Source organism: Vitis vinifera, chromosome 4 (assembly GCF_030704535.1).
Source record: "Vitis vinifera cultivar Pinot Noir 40024 chromosome 4, ASM3070453v1".
NCBI lineage: Eukaryota > Viridiplantae > Streptophyta > Magnoliopsida > Vitales > Vitaceae > Vitis > Vitis vinifera.
Genome location: NC_081808.1, coordinates 15,617,140 through 15,632,690, shown reverse-complemented (window position 1 = coordinate 15,632,690; position 15,551 = coordinate 15,617,140). Strand labels below are relative to the sequence as shown.

The following is a 15,551-nucleotide window of genomic DNA, read 5'->3' as shown; positions in this document are numbered from 1 at the left end:
CTTTGGTCTGTCCCTAAGGATTTGACTGTTACGTAATAAATTAGGGGTCATCCCTTGTGAAACAATGATGTTGGTTGTCTAATCACATTCATTGTGATATAGTAGGGTGGGTCTCTTGATTCTGTCTTGGATAACTAGCATATAAAGATAGGATGTTGCTCTTTAGATCTTACCATGTGACATGAGATTTTTGTTCTCCCACACATTGCAAAAGGTAACAATGAGTTTTAAACTTTATTTAGCCTTGAATATGGGATCCCCATGCTTATAGCCATATACTTTTTAAAGTTTGACACTAATGGTTACACTTCTCTATTTATGGAATGATTGACCATTGTCAAACTTGGAATGTTGATATTGAGGCTACTAAAATTGCTTGTATTAAGCTCTAATAGATTTGATTTCCTTTGAGCTTTTGAATTATCATTTAGGGCTTAGTCAAGGTTGACTTATCATAAATTTCTTCCTAAGATTGTCCTTCAATATCGTTCTTAATTTTATCAAAAGAAGAGTTTAATTAGATCTCAAATCCTTTTACATTTCAATGTTTTAGGGTTATCCTAAACATCTAATGGTTCATAAGAGCTTTTAGGTAATTAAAATTAGGCCCAATAATATTTAGAAAAAAATTTTGAAAAGAGAAATTGAAGAATCTATTTTAGCTTTATGACATGTCAAAAGGCTTTTTTTGGCAAATGGTGGATTTAGAAGTGCAATATTACATCTTACTAATTTATGCCAACTCGAAAATAATAATAATAATAATAATAATAATAGAAACTTAACATTCAACAATGTCCAAAATAAATTGCAATTGCCCCTTAGCCTTTTGTTATTGACTAAGTATTTGGGCTGGAGAGCTTAGACCATCTAACAAAAGAGCTTAGAAGTTTAAGACAACCATACATGCATAAACATCAAATTAACCTACAACTCTAGGGAAGTATATGATATTAATCAATTACAAATAACATCATAAAGATCCCATAATCTTTTAGATCCTTGAATCCAAGTCCATGATGGTGCTTAGGTTCATGGGGTACATGTACTCGGTTGATCCTGTCAATATGCGTTGTACGATGATTCTATTTGCCCTTTCTGAGGGGTGGAATGCATCCCAAAATGCATATAAATTTCGGTTTGGGCACAAACTAGAGGCCACTGTACAAAGTCCGAGCCCATTGTAAGGTCCTTGCCCACAACATGCTACCTTAGATGTAACGAATCCTGCTCATATATATAACATTCATATTAGGATGATATTAAAGGATACATTTCTAATTTTACCAAACAAAAAAAAGAAAAAGAAAAATAGTTTATAAATATATATTATTAAGTTCATGCCAAAGTACCTAGAAATATTTATCATGTTATATGCATGCTAAGCCCTTACATTTTCTAGTAAATAGTTGAATTTATTAGATCAAGGTAGACTTGATTAGTAATTAATCAACATTTTTTTAGCATATGTCCATAAATATAAGTCGTATTATTTTATTTGCATCAATGTTTGATTTTTAATAACAAACATAATTCTAAGCTTTGTTTGATCATAAAAAGTATTGGGAAAAAGAAAAATAAAATAAAAAAGACATCTAAAATATCACATTTGATTTATCATGAAAAATATGAAATTATTTAAAAGATTATTTTCTTTCTAGATTTTCATTTTCTATAGAGAGAATAAAATAAGAGAAATAAATTTGAAGATGCGTGTGAAGAAGAAAAATATTTAATCCAAAACTATATTTTATTTTTCTCCATTTTTTCTTTCTTCTATTTTTTCCCTTGAACCTCCATTAACTTCACATTTTTCATAAAATAATACTAGAAATGCTATTTTTCATGGTTGCATTTGGAAGAAGAAACATGTGAAAAGGTACACAAAAGGGTAATAATTTTCCTAAATTTTCTTTCTAATGTTTGTTTGGTGAGAAATTCATGAGAGTGACCCCCTAATAGGTGTCCTAAAACTCCAGGGTGAAAAGGTGCACATTAATATTTGTCCAAAAGGGTATATGATTTTCCTAAATTTTCTTTCTAATGTTTGTTTGGTGAGAAATTCATGAGTGACCCCCTCATAGGTGTCCCATGGCCCATACCCCTCATAGGTATCCCATGGGCCATAAAACTCGACGGTGAAAAGGTACACAGTAATATTTGTCCAAAAGGGTATATAATTTTCCTAAATTTTCTTTCTAATGTTTGTTTGATGAGAAATTCATGAGTAACCCCCTCATAGGTGTCCCATGGCCCGCAAAATTCCCAGGTGAAAAGGGTACACATTATTATTTGTCCAAAAGGGTATATAATTTTCCTAAATTTTCTTCTTAATGTTTGTTTGGTGAGAAATTCATGAGAGTGATCCACTCACAGGTGTCCCATTCCCCATAAAACTTTGAACCCTATTTATAATACAGGGATGGTCCCATATATAATTAAGATGGCTAGCTACCAAGTTGACCCCTTCTTGCCCTACAATGAACCAACCATGCAAAAAAACTAGAAAAATATGCATGCAATAAGGCTAGTACTAGTTGTTGCACATACCATATGCTTGAGGATTACTGATGAAATCCATATGCATACCAAATGCATTCGCAGCAATAAATACTTGTGAACCGATTTCATTGTTGAGCCCGTCCAACATTTGAAAAAGCTGGGGGTTGAACAAGCCTGCCGCACGTTGTAATTCGATGGCACATTCTCCAGTTCTGCTCCTCAGGGCCAGCTCTGCCGGAACACACCCCAATGGTCCCGTAGCCGTCACCAGAACCCTGCGAGCTCCCAACTCGAATAGCCTCTGCAATGTCCAAGCTTGTTAATCTTTACCTACTACATCTTGGGTGTTATTTGTTTTGTAACTTTTTGCGGGAAGCAACTTCCTTTCAGACTTCAGATAGTTTTTTTTTTTTTTTTTTAAATTTAATGAAATAAAAAAATAAAATATTTGACTTTTCTTAAATGCTAAAAGTAAACCTAGTTTTTCTTTATAATTTTAATTAAAATAATTGAAATAAACATATGGCAAAACACATCATTGTCTTATATTTAATGAGGAAAATAAGGAAAGACCCACCAAGCATGTTATTAGAAAATAAAAAAATAAAATTAAAGAGGCATGTTGAAGAAATGATCATAAATGCATGAATACAATGACTTCAATGCACATTTATGTCCAACACGATGCTTAATGGTTTCACCAACCACACATGACTCTTCCATTGATTCCTGAATTGTCGTAGTCTGCCTTCTCACTACCCATTCTTGAGGTAACACGTATTTAAAAACTTTATATATCCACAAAAATCAATTAAAAATGCAAACTATTTAATGTTGACTTTGTCAAACTAGTACCCAAATTCCTCAACCTGGCTACTATTCAAGTCAATTAATTCTGAGTCATAATTAGCCTTTTTGCATGCATAATATAGAGATTGAACTGTTTTTGAAACTTATAATACGTAAAGTAGCCCTTTGGATCCATGTTAACTAAATTATTTTTTTATTCTTTTAATTTACTTTATTCTCTCTATAAAAAATAAAACTTCAATTGTGAATTGAGAGTTCAGTTAAAAAAAATAAAACCTTAATTTCTAATTTCGATTTTTGTTAAAAGAAAAATGATTTTTATTAAAAAAAAAATGAAATATATGTTGGCAATTGAAGTTTCAGTTCACAAATAAAACCTTAATTATCAATTACGGTTTTAGTTAAAAAAAAAAAAAGAAATATCAGTTTGTAATTGAGACTTTAACTTAAATTATTTCAAAAAATATTTTTATGATATGACTTCTTAATAATAGAGAGATTAATTTGAATATAAGTTTTAAAAACCATTGAACCTTATATTTAGTTTTTCTATAAAATGACTGTTTTACCCTCTAAAAACTTAAAAAGGGGTCAAACTAAAACAAGTACTTCTCACTTATATTTATTTATTCTATAAAATGACTATTTTACCCCTAAAAACTCAAAATGCGGGTCAAACTAAAAAAGGTACTCCCTTATATTTATTTTTCTATAAAATGACTATTTTACCCCTAAAAACTCAAAATGCGGGTCAAACTAAAAAAGGTACTCTCCTATATTTATTTTTCTATAAAATGACTGTTTTACCCCCAAAAAGTCAACAAGTGGGTCAAACAAAAAAAGTACTTCTCCAAAATGACATATAAAATAATAATTCAAAAGGGTAAATTAAAAATCAATTCATAAAATATGATATGTTTACTTTTCAATTATTTATTCCATGTCCAGCCAAATTGGCCAACTTGAAAACAAAGGTTAACTCTGTGAAGATCAAGCAACAATGGACATAAAACGAAGTATAAGAGATGAAGAGAATTACTATTAGAACTTTTCGATACTCAGAGATGAGGTATCGGACGTAATCTGGTAGAGAAAATTGGCGAGATCTGGCTGAGTAGGGGACCAAGTAGTAGTTATTGACGAAATCGTTGCCCCCCAGGGTGATGAGGACCAGCGCCTGGTTTACTAGTCGCTGAGTCTGCTCCACTCCAATCAGACCACTCACCCTTTGCTGGTATTGTCGGAAGTACTCCAACTGCTTCCATATTCGGATTATGTTAAGCTGAAAATGTACCATTTTTAAGGCAATTGTTAGTCTAGTGTCATATTATAAAAGTACTTTTCTTATTTTTTGAAGTAATATTTTGAAAACAAAGTGGACTCACAAACTGAATTCCAGTGTCGTTTAAGATCCCAATGCCTGCAGATGCAAAGTTGGCACCGACGAGTAGCCTTTCTCCGGTGAGCTCAGGGCTCAAGTATGGCAAAGTTGGTTCAGACCCAATTTGCTCACCTAGTAGAATCACGCGATATCAGCATTAAAATGCATGGTAACGACATTGAAACATCATGAACAAGGTGTATATATAAACGTAAGATAAACCAAAATAAATAAATGACAGATTACTGAGAATGTCAGGAATGTTAAGGCCATTGGAGAAACGTCCAGTGGGACGACCAGTAGGGTAATCAATGCCATAAGGGGGTGAATCAGCGCGGGCGGTGGTGAACAAGTAGTCATTGTTTCCGCTGTCAACAAGCGAGTCACCGAAAACGAAGAAGGCCCTAGCCTCAGCTTGAGGTGCAACAAGTGCCCATGCCAGCACCAGCCCTAAAGCCAGCCAGGAACCTGCAAAGACTGAGGATTTGTCCATGGGGGAACCGTTAGAAACAACTGGGTTTGTCAGTAGAGACACCTCTGGCATGTTGTGAAGAGAATGTGGATGGATATATATAAGGGGTTGATCAATTAAATCCCATATTAATGGCTTCTTCTACCACAGTTGAAGTGGAGGTGAGGGCCACCCTGACATGAAGATGCTAGCTAGGCAACTCCAGCAAGTTGTGTTCAATAGTATGGCCTGGTGGTAGGTTGTTTAGCTGGATAATTCTCCATGCATGGTGCCCTTATGCTCCGTTTCGAAAATGCTTGAGAAAAATCAACTCTTAGCCTGGTTTTGAGACAGCAGTTTGACGGTGATTACTGATATGCTCCATTGATTGTCACCGACGAACCTTACAACCAAAAATTAAGGTTTTATTTAACAACTGTTTTTGAAACAAGTTTTGGTTCTCTCGAAATGAAAAATAAAAAAAATAAAAAAAGATGTTCAACGACCAAAAAACTGTTTTTTACTCTTAAAAACAGAATACATGTTTTTAGGAACTCCTATTTATTTTAGGTTATTTTCACTTATTTTTAGAATTGTTTTAAAAAATAATTATATAAATATATAGAATAATTGAAAATAGAATGTTAAATATAAAAATTATTTTTAAAATATATTTAAAAATAGACTAAAAACATTAAAGTCCATTTTTAAAAATTTAACTAAGACTCTAGATTTGGGTCAGGTGATGAGCAGTTGGAACGGGGATGGAAGATTCCATATTTAATTAATTAATCTAAGCTGAAAACAAATGAAGGATAAAACAAAAGATGGTTCAAATATCTATCTGAAATTAAGAGCAAATATATAGTTCAAAAAAGATATCATTTTCCAAATCCTGATCAATCATAGAGGCAGCATAAATGCAGCACATCTTTCATGCTCCTATAATGAAGTCCACAATAAATGCCTTCCAACATCCTTGAGTCATCATCAACAGCTTCCACCTAAACACTTGAAAATTATTTTAGCCTAATGTGACAATCACACATAAATGATTTGCAAAAGCAAAGACATGTCTCAAACCTAGGCTTCAACATATTTTTTTTAAAGAAATTTATTTCTCTTTTGGGTTTTGAATGATACATTTTTTGGGGTATTGCTTTTTAATTGGTCACTTTCATAGCTAGGATTATGAGAAGAAATGAAGCTATCAGCCTTGTCATTTTTGAACTAAATAAAGACTGATTAGATGCATAGAGATTTCTTTGGGTTCCAGGGAAACTTTATTATTTATGAGGGAGGCAGATACATGGGTTGAGATAAAGTTGCCATGTGATGATCATAAATGGGGTGGGGTCCAATCTACCTACCCTCATGAATCATCAATGAAACATTTGAAAATAAAATTAGACTTTAAAAAAAAAATGACACCAAAATATCTTAGTTAATTGAGAGTAGATATGTAAGAAAAAAATTCCTAATTCTTTTTGAGTTTATTTGGTAATTATTTTTTAAAATAATTTTGAAAAATAGTTTTTGAAAACTATTTTATGATTTTTGTAAAATAAAAATTTATTTAAAAACTTAAAATGTTTTTAATCTATTTTTAATATTTTTAAATACGTTTTAAAAATAAATTTATATCTAGTGTTTTAGTTTTAATTATTCTATATATTTGTATAATTATTATTTTTAAAGGGTCCTTAGAGAATAAATAAATAAAAACATAAAATAACTAAAAAATATTATCTAAAAACAACATATTTTCTATTCTTAAGAATAGAAAAGAAAAAATAGTTTTTGTTTGCCAAACATTTTTTTTTAGAACAAAAATCTATTTTCAAGAATAGTTCCTAAATAGACCCTTATTATCTCCACTTTTATGTTTTTAAATTATTTAATCTTTATATAAAAAAATAAAAAAAAATCTGAAGAAGTATATAAAAATAGTTTATTGATTTTAAATCAATTTTTTCCTCCCTTCTATTTACTTTTCCTTACATTTTCTTTCAAACTTTTCCCATAACCAAACACAACATAAAGGAATTTGGATATAAGTGAAAATGGTAATTAAATTTTCTTTGTCGATTTGTTTTTCTAAAATAATATTAGAAGCTCAAATGAAAGTTACTAGTTTTTTACAACTCAAATAAATTTTCATTTTGGTTGTGCAAAAATTTCTAAAGAGCTAGTGAATGTAATCAAAGCATATATGCATGGAAACTTTGGAACAGCCTAACTTTGAGGCTCATAAATTCTCACCTAGCAAATGTCTTCATATTTCTGTTCTTAAAACCATTGCTGTTACTGTTACTGAAGGCAACCACAAGAATACTTTTACCTCCTCAGTGGCTTTAAAATTCGGAATATTTACAAAATGTTGGTGAAATTTGGTTGACACACGACTGCAATTTTCTTAATTAATATGAAATGTACACTTTACTTATTTATTAATTATATATCTTTTGTTTATATTCAAATACTAAGAAAGTGTTTGTTTTTATAATTTTTGTTGAAAGTAATTTGTTTTTAAAATTTAAGTTACTTGTTTTTCTATTATTTTTATTGACTTATTGTAAATTTTTTGTTGAATAAAAAATTTTAAAATATTTAATTTTTTTTAATTCGAAAAATTAATATATTGATTTTTAAAAAAAAACCTTTTAATCGCTTAATATAAATAAAATATTACAAAAATAAATCACTTAATACTTAACACTATTAATTACTATTTAGTTTTAAGTTCTATTTAAAATTAAGTAAAAACACAAACACCACCTAAATGATTTTATTTTTTTAAAAAAATACTATTAATAAAAACAATTCAAATTAAAAATGATTTAATCTGTACCACTTTAAATGGACTAAAAAATAATGTAACAAAATTTATTTCACTAAAACTTATCTAGAACTTGTATTTCTTTAACCCACCTTTCATCCATTCCTTAATGATGAACTATATATAGGCCACAAGTAGTATGCTTGTAAATTGTAATACCATATATCGAAATTTAATTTAATTTAATTTTTCAAAAAATATAATAAAATTATTTCCATAGGTCATAGTCTTGACACACATCCACAAACCTTTATTGCATTAATTCTACATTATGGGTCCATTTATTTCAATTATAAATTAAAAAAGACAAAGAAAAAGAGGAGAAGAGACTACAAACATTTGAAAAATCATAGAAACTGAGTATAAGATATTGTGATCGTGACCAAACAGATGTAAACTGGAATCATATATACCCAAAAATTCCAAACTAAATTTCATTTTCAATGAAATTTATAGAGCCAAATCACATCATTTTTGTGGGTTTAGACCCTATTGAAAATTGATATTTTTATATGAATACATAGCTGTGTTATCATACCATTAATAATGAAACAAGAAACAAATGGTCAGGGAACATACATATTGATGATATTGGTGACGTGCCACAGAAGTAGCTATTCATGGTCCCATATGAAGTTTTGGCTTGTGCCCTAATTAATATTTTTGCCTAAAGTTATAGATCAAATCAATGGAGGGGTCAATGAGGTCTGATTTGAGCATCTTATATACTATTAGCCTAACTCATTTCAATGGCTGTGGACTCAGAAATATCTGGGTCTTTGGGGATATTTTTTCTCCTTTTGGTTTAGTAAGATAAGAAGTTGAAGTAGAAAATGATCAAAGCCATAATTTTAGAAGAACAGTACGTACCATATGAAGCCTTAGGCCGGACTTATGAAATTGCCATTTGTAAGTATTTGCTTTTGGGTGCTATATTTAATTCTAAAAAAAATTATTAGAGAATTAAAAAAAAAATTCTTAAGAGTGCATTTGTAACTGTACCATATCTTTCAATTTGCACAAGAATAAGAAAACATATGATTGGAAATTATTTGGAAAACTTGTATGTTTTCAACTTTCAAGTTATTTATCCATATATAGAGGAAAATGGATGGTTGATGCAGATCATTAAGAGTGCATTTGATAGAGATTGTAGAAAGTGTTTATACTCATTTTAACACTTAAAATTTTTATCTTATAACCATAAAAAATGTTAAAAATACTTCATAAAATCATTATGAAACGCATTGTAAGCCAATATTTTGTTTCATTAATTAGTTATTTGAAACCTTATATCAAATGGGCATGGGCATTTTCTTAATTTCCTCTTTCTTTCTTTTTTTTCTCTTTTTTTTGGGTGAAGTGTAGGAATGAAAAAATTGACATGATTCATGATGAGATGCGTTGAAAATTCTCACATGCAAAAACAAACTGAAATTGCTCATATATATAACTGCTTCCATACAAGTTATTGATGAAGAATCTAACCTTATGCTTGCCCACCGGTCAATACATTTAATTTTGAGACATCACACTTCAAGTTTCTTAACATCCAAACACACAAAACGACAATAAAAAGACATATTTATATCCATATATAAATATATAGAAGCTAAAGGAAGATTAACAACTATATATTAGGTCCTTGAATCCAATGCCATGATGTTGCTGAGATTCATGGGGTGCATATAGTCCGTTGAGCCGCTCAGGATCTGTCGCACAATGTATCTGTTGGCCCTCTCTGATGGATGAAATGCATCCCAAAACGCGTATATGTCTCGGTTCGCGCACAAGTTGGAAGCAATGGTGCACAGCCCTAGCCCATTGTAGGGTCCTTGCCCACAACATGCTATCTTTGATGTAACAAACCCTAGCCAAGCCAAACATCACTCGTTGGTATAGATTTTGAATAAGACCATGTCTCATTATCTAACTAATGTATGAAGAACACCTATAGACTTATGTTGATGTGTCTACAAAAAAGAACCAGCACTTTTAAGATGATGGGAGAATTGCTCGATCAAGCTAATTATGTACATGTATTCAATTGAGTAGGCCCCTCTACTAATGCTTTCCATGGTAAAATGTAAAAGCTCAGAGTCAAATTACAGGCTGTTTTGGCCTGTGTAGGGTCGGCCTAATTAATAGAGATGGTTTTGGTATGTCCTTTAATGTTATATAGTATTTGTTTGCACATGCTTATATAGTATTAAGTCCTTTAATGTTAGCAATGAAAGGAAGGGCCTAAGGTTCTCTAACTATAGAGGGTAGAGGGTCCATCAAAGACTCATGGTGGTCCTAGCATCCGAATCAGCCTCTAGCTTCCACTTCTCAAGAGCAGTTGCCATTATTATGGCTGTGTTGTTGCATCTTTTTAACTCTTTCTGAAATTGCTTTGGCTTTCTCTATATGGGAAAAGTAATTGAAACAAAAAATTAAGCCATGGAGCTAGCTACGTTCAACGTACCATATGCTCCGGGGTTACTGATGAAGTCCATGTGCATTCTAAATGCATTTGCAGCAATAAACACATCTCCACCAATTTCATTGTTGAGTCCATTGATCATTTGGACGAGTTGCGGGTTGAACAAATCTGCAGCCCTCTGCAGTTCCACTGCACATTCCCCGTTTCTGCTGCGCATAGCTAATTCTGCTGGAACACAGCCCATTGGCCCGGTGCCTGTCACCAGGACCCTTCGTGCTCCCAACTCATATAGCCTCTGTCATAGCATAACAAGTAATATTATTTTGTTAGCTAGCTTGATATACATTAGTTTCCTATCTCTCATTTTCTAATAGGTCATGCTTTTGAGGTGACCTATGCTTTGAAAAGTAGAGGAAAAATGTGTTCGTAGTATATATTATTTTTCTTTAAAATTAAAGAAATTTGTGCACTATTATAAAAGGTTTAATTGTTTAGGGAGTCGTGCATAAAATTTATTTTTACTATTAATGTTGGTAGGATATTGACTTTTAACCACATTGAATGAAGGGAAGGTAGCTAGGCTAAATATTAAGTGTTTCATCTAGTACATAACAAGCTACCATGGCAAGAGAGTAACTAGCTAAAAAGAAGAGGATGACAACCTATCATCACTGGAGTCAACCATACTGATTCAGGAAAGACGAAGAGTGTTTGGCTTGGTTCAAAATAAGAAGCTGATGACGATGGACCGGGTAAAGCTTGAGCAAAAAGGGGGATGCTAGTCGGGTCATTTATGAATGAGGGCGACTCGGGCAATGAAGAAGGATATGCAGGATTGTCACTACTTTAAACATGTGCATAGGCTTAATGTGACCTACTCGATTGAAACCCAGCAATGGTGATAAGGAAACTATACTTACCCTTAGGACTTTTCGGTACTCAGAGATGAGATAGCGAACGTAATCTGGGAGAGAGAATTGGCGAGATCTCGCTGAGAAGGGCACCAAGTAGTAGTTGTTGACAAAATCGTTGCCACCGAGAGTAATGAGGACGAGCGCTTGGTTTACTAGTCGTTCAGTCTGTGCAGCTCCAATGAGAGTTGTCACCCTTTGCTGGTATTGTTGGAAGTATTCCAATTGTTTGTAGATTCGAATTATGTTTAGCTGCAAACAGTTTATAAAATAGAAAAATGAGACCGTTTTCAAAAGTAAGAAAAATACTTTTAGACAACAAATAAACAAAGATGTTTTTTTTAAAGAAAAAAATTAGACGTACAAACTGAATTCCAGTGTCATTAAGTATTCCAATTCCAGCAGAAGCAAAGTTGGCACCAACAAGTAGTCTTTCTCCTGTAAGCTCTGGACTCAAGTAGGGCAATGTGGGTTGTTCCCCGATTTGTTCACCTGAAAATACATGCGATCAACATTAATATAAACTAGAAATTAATTTCATGCCATCTGTATGACCAAGTATTCTAGTCTAACATGGCACAAATTTTCCATTCAGTACCAAGAATGAGATTGCACTCGAAACAAAAATGCAGCATAGATGAAAACCGTAACTGATAATGTCTGGAATGTTGAGGCCATTAGAGAAGCGGCCAGTGGGTCGGTGAGTTGGATAATCAATACCATAAGGAGGAGAATCAGCACGGGCAGTCGTCACCAAGTAGTCATTGTTGCCACTGTCAACAAGCGAATCTCCAAACACAAAGAAAGCTCGAGCATGGGCTTGAGGAGCAGTTGTTCCTAATGCAAGCAATAGAGCTAGAATCATCCAAGAACTGAAAAAAACCACTGAGCTGTCCATTGACATGGTTGTGCAAACCTAGAGCTGCTCTGTTATGTAAACAAATTACTACCTTTGATGCTGTGGACTAAGGAACATGGGGGGGTGAAGGGGTTTATATAAAATCTAGAATTGTCGTCACTTGAGACTATATTAATGACTATTTTCTACCAACATTGAAGAGAGAGAGAGAGAGAGAGAGAGGAGAGGCCCACCAAACAAATGAAAGCTGATATAAGTAGTTACAGTTTGTTGTAGTGAAGGGTTGTGTAGGAGAGTTGAATTTTCTCTACATTGGCTTACAGTTGTGCGTGACACTGCTGATAAGAATGCATATACATCTGATACAGCCAGTTCTATGACAACTTTCTTTGTGACTTAAACCTGCTTCTTTGATGAGAATGCTGGTGACTACAAAATTGAAGATATATCCACCGATTAAATCTAATCTAGGGTCACCATAAATGCAACCAAATATATGATGATTTTAATATTCTCTAATGTTTGTAACACATCAAAGTTCAGTAAAAAATGTGATGATTCCTTAAATTCGGATTGTGTTTCTTCTGCAATTAGGTCAGGAATGGATGGACAAAAGAAAAAAAAAAAATCAATGGTTGGTCTCTTTATTTTCATCCTTTTCCCCTTCATCAAACATGCAACATTTTCAAAATATTTCTCTATTTCCATATGTTGGGTTTTCGATTCAAATTTGTCATTTTCATACTAGGGTTGCAGCACAAGCACAAATTTTAATTTGATTAAACTCTCCCATGCATACTAAATAAACAGATGAGTATCATTTGGCTAAAGGGTCTTCTAACCAAGAGATTGCAGATGGGAAAGCCGTAAATAAGGTGCCCATGTGATCAACATAAATAGGGTGGGGCTCCATTTCAACAACTCTCAAGCATCACTTTCCTCCCCATTGGATCATCTAGTTGATACAAGGATATGGTCATATATTCAAATATGTATGATACATATGTATATAATATCACACTGCAAAGAATGTAATAATAGCTTATGGAAATTGAAATTTTATGTCATTTTGTATTTCATGTATTCATTTGGAAAAAAGCAATCTAATAAAGGATGCAGTTAACTTATGGAAGTCAACATAGACAGTTGGCAATTAAGAAAGTTTTAGATGGAAATCCAGATTCCTCAAACCCCTTTTGAGACTAGCTAGCATGGAACTTTTTGAAAATTTATGAAATACACTAGGAAAACCTTTTAGAAACCTTAAAAAAAAAAAAAAAAAAAAAAAATTAAGAAAACATTCTGGAGATGTCCTCAAATTTCGTAACATACTTTCGTTAATTCTCTTCTTATCTTTTCGTACGTTTTCAAAACCACGCTTTAACTTCTGTTCAACATATGATTCAAACCAATTTTTGTTCATCTTCAAAATAATATTTTATGCGCCCAAGTTATTAACTCCACAATGATTCCGTTCTTTATTAATCATAGTATTTGTATTTTCAATAAGAAAAAAGATTTGGTAACTTGGACAACTTAGCATTGTGTCCAAAATATACGGCATAGCAAATAGACAGCAACTTACAACCTACTCCTTCACCTATATTTGGTTGCAAGAAATATTGCAGCTTTAAAATTCAAATTCCTACTCCATCTGTTCCACTCGGTTCTGTAAATGGCATAATTCAAAGTCCATGAACCCCAAATTCACAAAAATCAATAGCTACTAGGATCAAAAACTTTTTCCATACTGCAAAGAAACTGTAAAAATTGGAACTTGAAGGAAACCACCCCCCCACCCCTTTTTCTCTCCACCAAACTGCCAACAAACATAATGGCTGAGCTGCACGCAGGCATTGTTGATCAACAAACAGTCTTCAAACTTGTTCAACTATCTCTCACTTGAACCCAAATTTTCAGGCTCTTAAATTCTCATCAACAACTAGGATATGAAGAAATGAATGTAACATCTTTTTCGTCTATCTTGTATTTCACAGACAAGTACAGCAGTTCTTTACTTCTTTCTTACGGCAGGTAAGTACAGAAATTTTTACTTTGAACTCAGTACTATTGGTTCAGTGAACACGTATCTAGCCAAAATTCAATGAATGAAATTGGCATTGTTAACATGTTTGTTTTTTTCTCTTCTTATTTGCTGGTATTGAAATTTCATTTACATCTATATGGTTAAACTGCAGGCTTTAGTACATAGACTGACGAGCATGGATCATGTCCATGCCATTTCTTGTCTTCACACTGAGAAATAGGACAGGTAATGAATAACAAAAGGACAAAAACTGTCTAAGAGAGGGATTTTTTTTTTTTTTTTTTTCTGTCACTTGAATTAGGGTTATATGTTCATATGATTGAGATTAATTCTGAATATGTACTTGTTCAAAGTTTCATTAATTGGAAAATTTCCAACATCTGAATATGAACCTTTTAGGGAGTTGAATTCAAGATTCAATTGAATTGACCATGCAATCACCAATGCCTTGCATGCAAATTTGTTTACAGTATGATTGATTTTCCACATTTTCTTTTTGTGTGGTTCAAAGACAATATGGACATGGTTATCATGTAGTACCTAGTTGAGAATATTTTCTTCCCCACCTATGATCAACGTATTCAACAACAAAGCAGAAATTAACAATATTTTTTATTGATCATGGATCAAATGTTTTGAAATTTCTGTGGGAATATTATGATCATATATATAGGGTACCTATCATGTCATTTTCTTTATAATTTTGGATTAAGAACTGATTTTATTTGATAATGAGAGAAGAAAAGGGCGGAAAGGTGACAAGCATTTGAATGAATGAAACTTGCATTGACATGGATGTGGACGGGTACAGACCATAGAAGATGGCCAACCCGTGGGTCAGCCTACTTGCTCGGGTTGGGTGGCAGAAAGGTTGTGCACCAACAGGATGTATGTTGATTGAACGTTATATATGATTGTGACCTAATTGATGTAAACCACAACCATATTTTGGAATCGAAATAAATAGTGCTTATATCTTAGGGTTTGGGCTCGACTTAAGACTCGACAAACTTTGTGGTTAAGTTACACCATAGAGATACATGGACCCAAAGTTCACATCAACTCTGGTTAGACCATATTTAATTCCAAATTCATAGCTGTAATCACTCAAGGAAAACTTTTTTTCATTATCGACAAAAGAAACATATTGGGGGAAAACATCATAGATGATGCACTGTAATATCACCTGCATGAATTGGGAAGATTAATATTCCCATGCATGAACTTTTGGCCCCGCCCCCTTCATTAATAAATTGGCTATAGTTGTTTTTGTATATGCAAAGTCACATTTGAGCATCTCAATGTGGGCCTACCCCTTTGGTTAAC

At 32.7% G+C, this 15,551-nt stretch overlaps 2 protein-coding genes and 1 long non-coding RNA gene across 3 annotated transcripts; 1 reads left to right on the top strand and 2 right to left on the bottom strand.

Annotated features, from left to right (window-relative positions):
• Window positions 1–762: 762 nt before the first annotated feature.
• LOC100265728 (GDSL esterase/lipase At5g33370) lies at window positions 763–5,494 on the bottom strand. Its single transcript, XM_002268260.4, has 5 exons — window positions 4,940–5,494; window positions 4,698–4,825; window positions 4,352–4,594; window positions 2,551–2,803; window positions 763–1,227 (listed from the first exon to the last, which is right to left on the bottom strand). Exons 1-5 carry the CDS (start codon window positions 5,235–5,237, stop codon window positions 995–997), a joined length of 1,155 nt encoding a protein of 384 aa, XP_002268296.2. The 5' UTR covers window positions 5,238–5,494; the 3' UTR covers window positions 763–994.
• Window positions 5,495–9,402: 3,908 nt separating this feature from the next.
• LOC100243401 (GDSL esterase/lipase At5g33370-like) lies at window positions 9,403–12,296 on the bottom strand. Its single transcript, XM_010650646.3, has 5 exons — window positions 11,971–12,296; window positions 11,684–11,811; window positions 11,329–11,571; window positions 10,451–10,703; window positions 9,403–9,853 (listed from the first exon to the last, which is right to left on the bottom strand). Exons 1-5 carry the CDS (start codon window positions 12,221–12,223, stop codon window positions 9,621–9,623), a joined length of 1,110 nt encoding a protein of 369 aa, XP_010648948.1. The 5' UTR covers window positions 12,224–12,296; the 3' UTR covers window positions 9,403–9,620.
• A 1,511-nt stretch (window positions 12,297–13,807) lies between these two features.
• LOC109122489 (uncharacterized) lies at window positions 13,808–15,205 on the top strand. Its single transcript, XR_002029897.2, has 3 exons — window positions 13,808–14,212; window positions 14,377–14,450; window positions 14,967–15,205. It is a non-coding gene; the product is annotated as an uncharacterized LOC109122489 (long non-coding RNA).
• The last annotated feature ends 346 nt before the right edge of the window (window positions 15,206–15,551 follow it).

Coding starts and splice junctions, on each gene's coding strand:
- LOC100265728 (XM_002268260.4), bottom strand. CDS start 5,237: ATGCCAGAGGTGTCTCTACTGACAAACCCAGTTGTTTCTAACGGTTCC. Junction 4,595..4,697: donor ACGACACTGGAATTCAGTTT/GTGAGTCCACTT, acceptor GTACATTTTCAG/CTTAACATAATCCGAATATG. Junction 2,804..4,351: donor AGTATCGAAAAGTTCTAATA/GTAATTCTCTTC, acceptor TGGACATTGCAG/AGGCTATTCGAGTTGGGAGC.
- LOC100243401 (XM_010650646.3), bottom strand. CDS start 12,223: ATGTCAATGGACAGCTCAGTGGTTTTTTTCAGTTCTTGGATGATTCTA. Junction 11,812..11,970: donor CAACATTCCAGACATTATCA/GTTACGGTTTTC, acceptor ATGTATTTTCAG/GTGAACAAATCGGGGAACAA. Junction 9,854..10,450: donor CAGTAACCCCGGAGCATATG/GTACGTTGAACG, acceptor TGGCTTGGCTAG/GGTTTGTTACATCAAAGATA.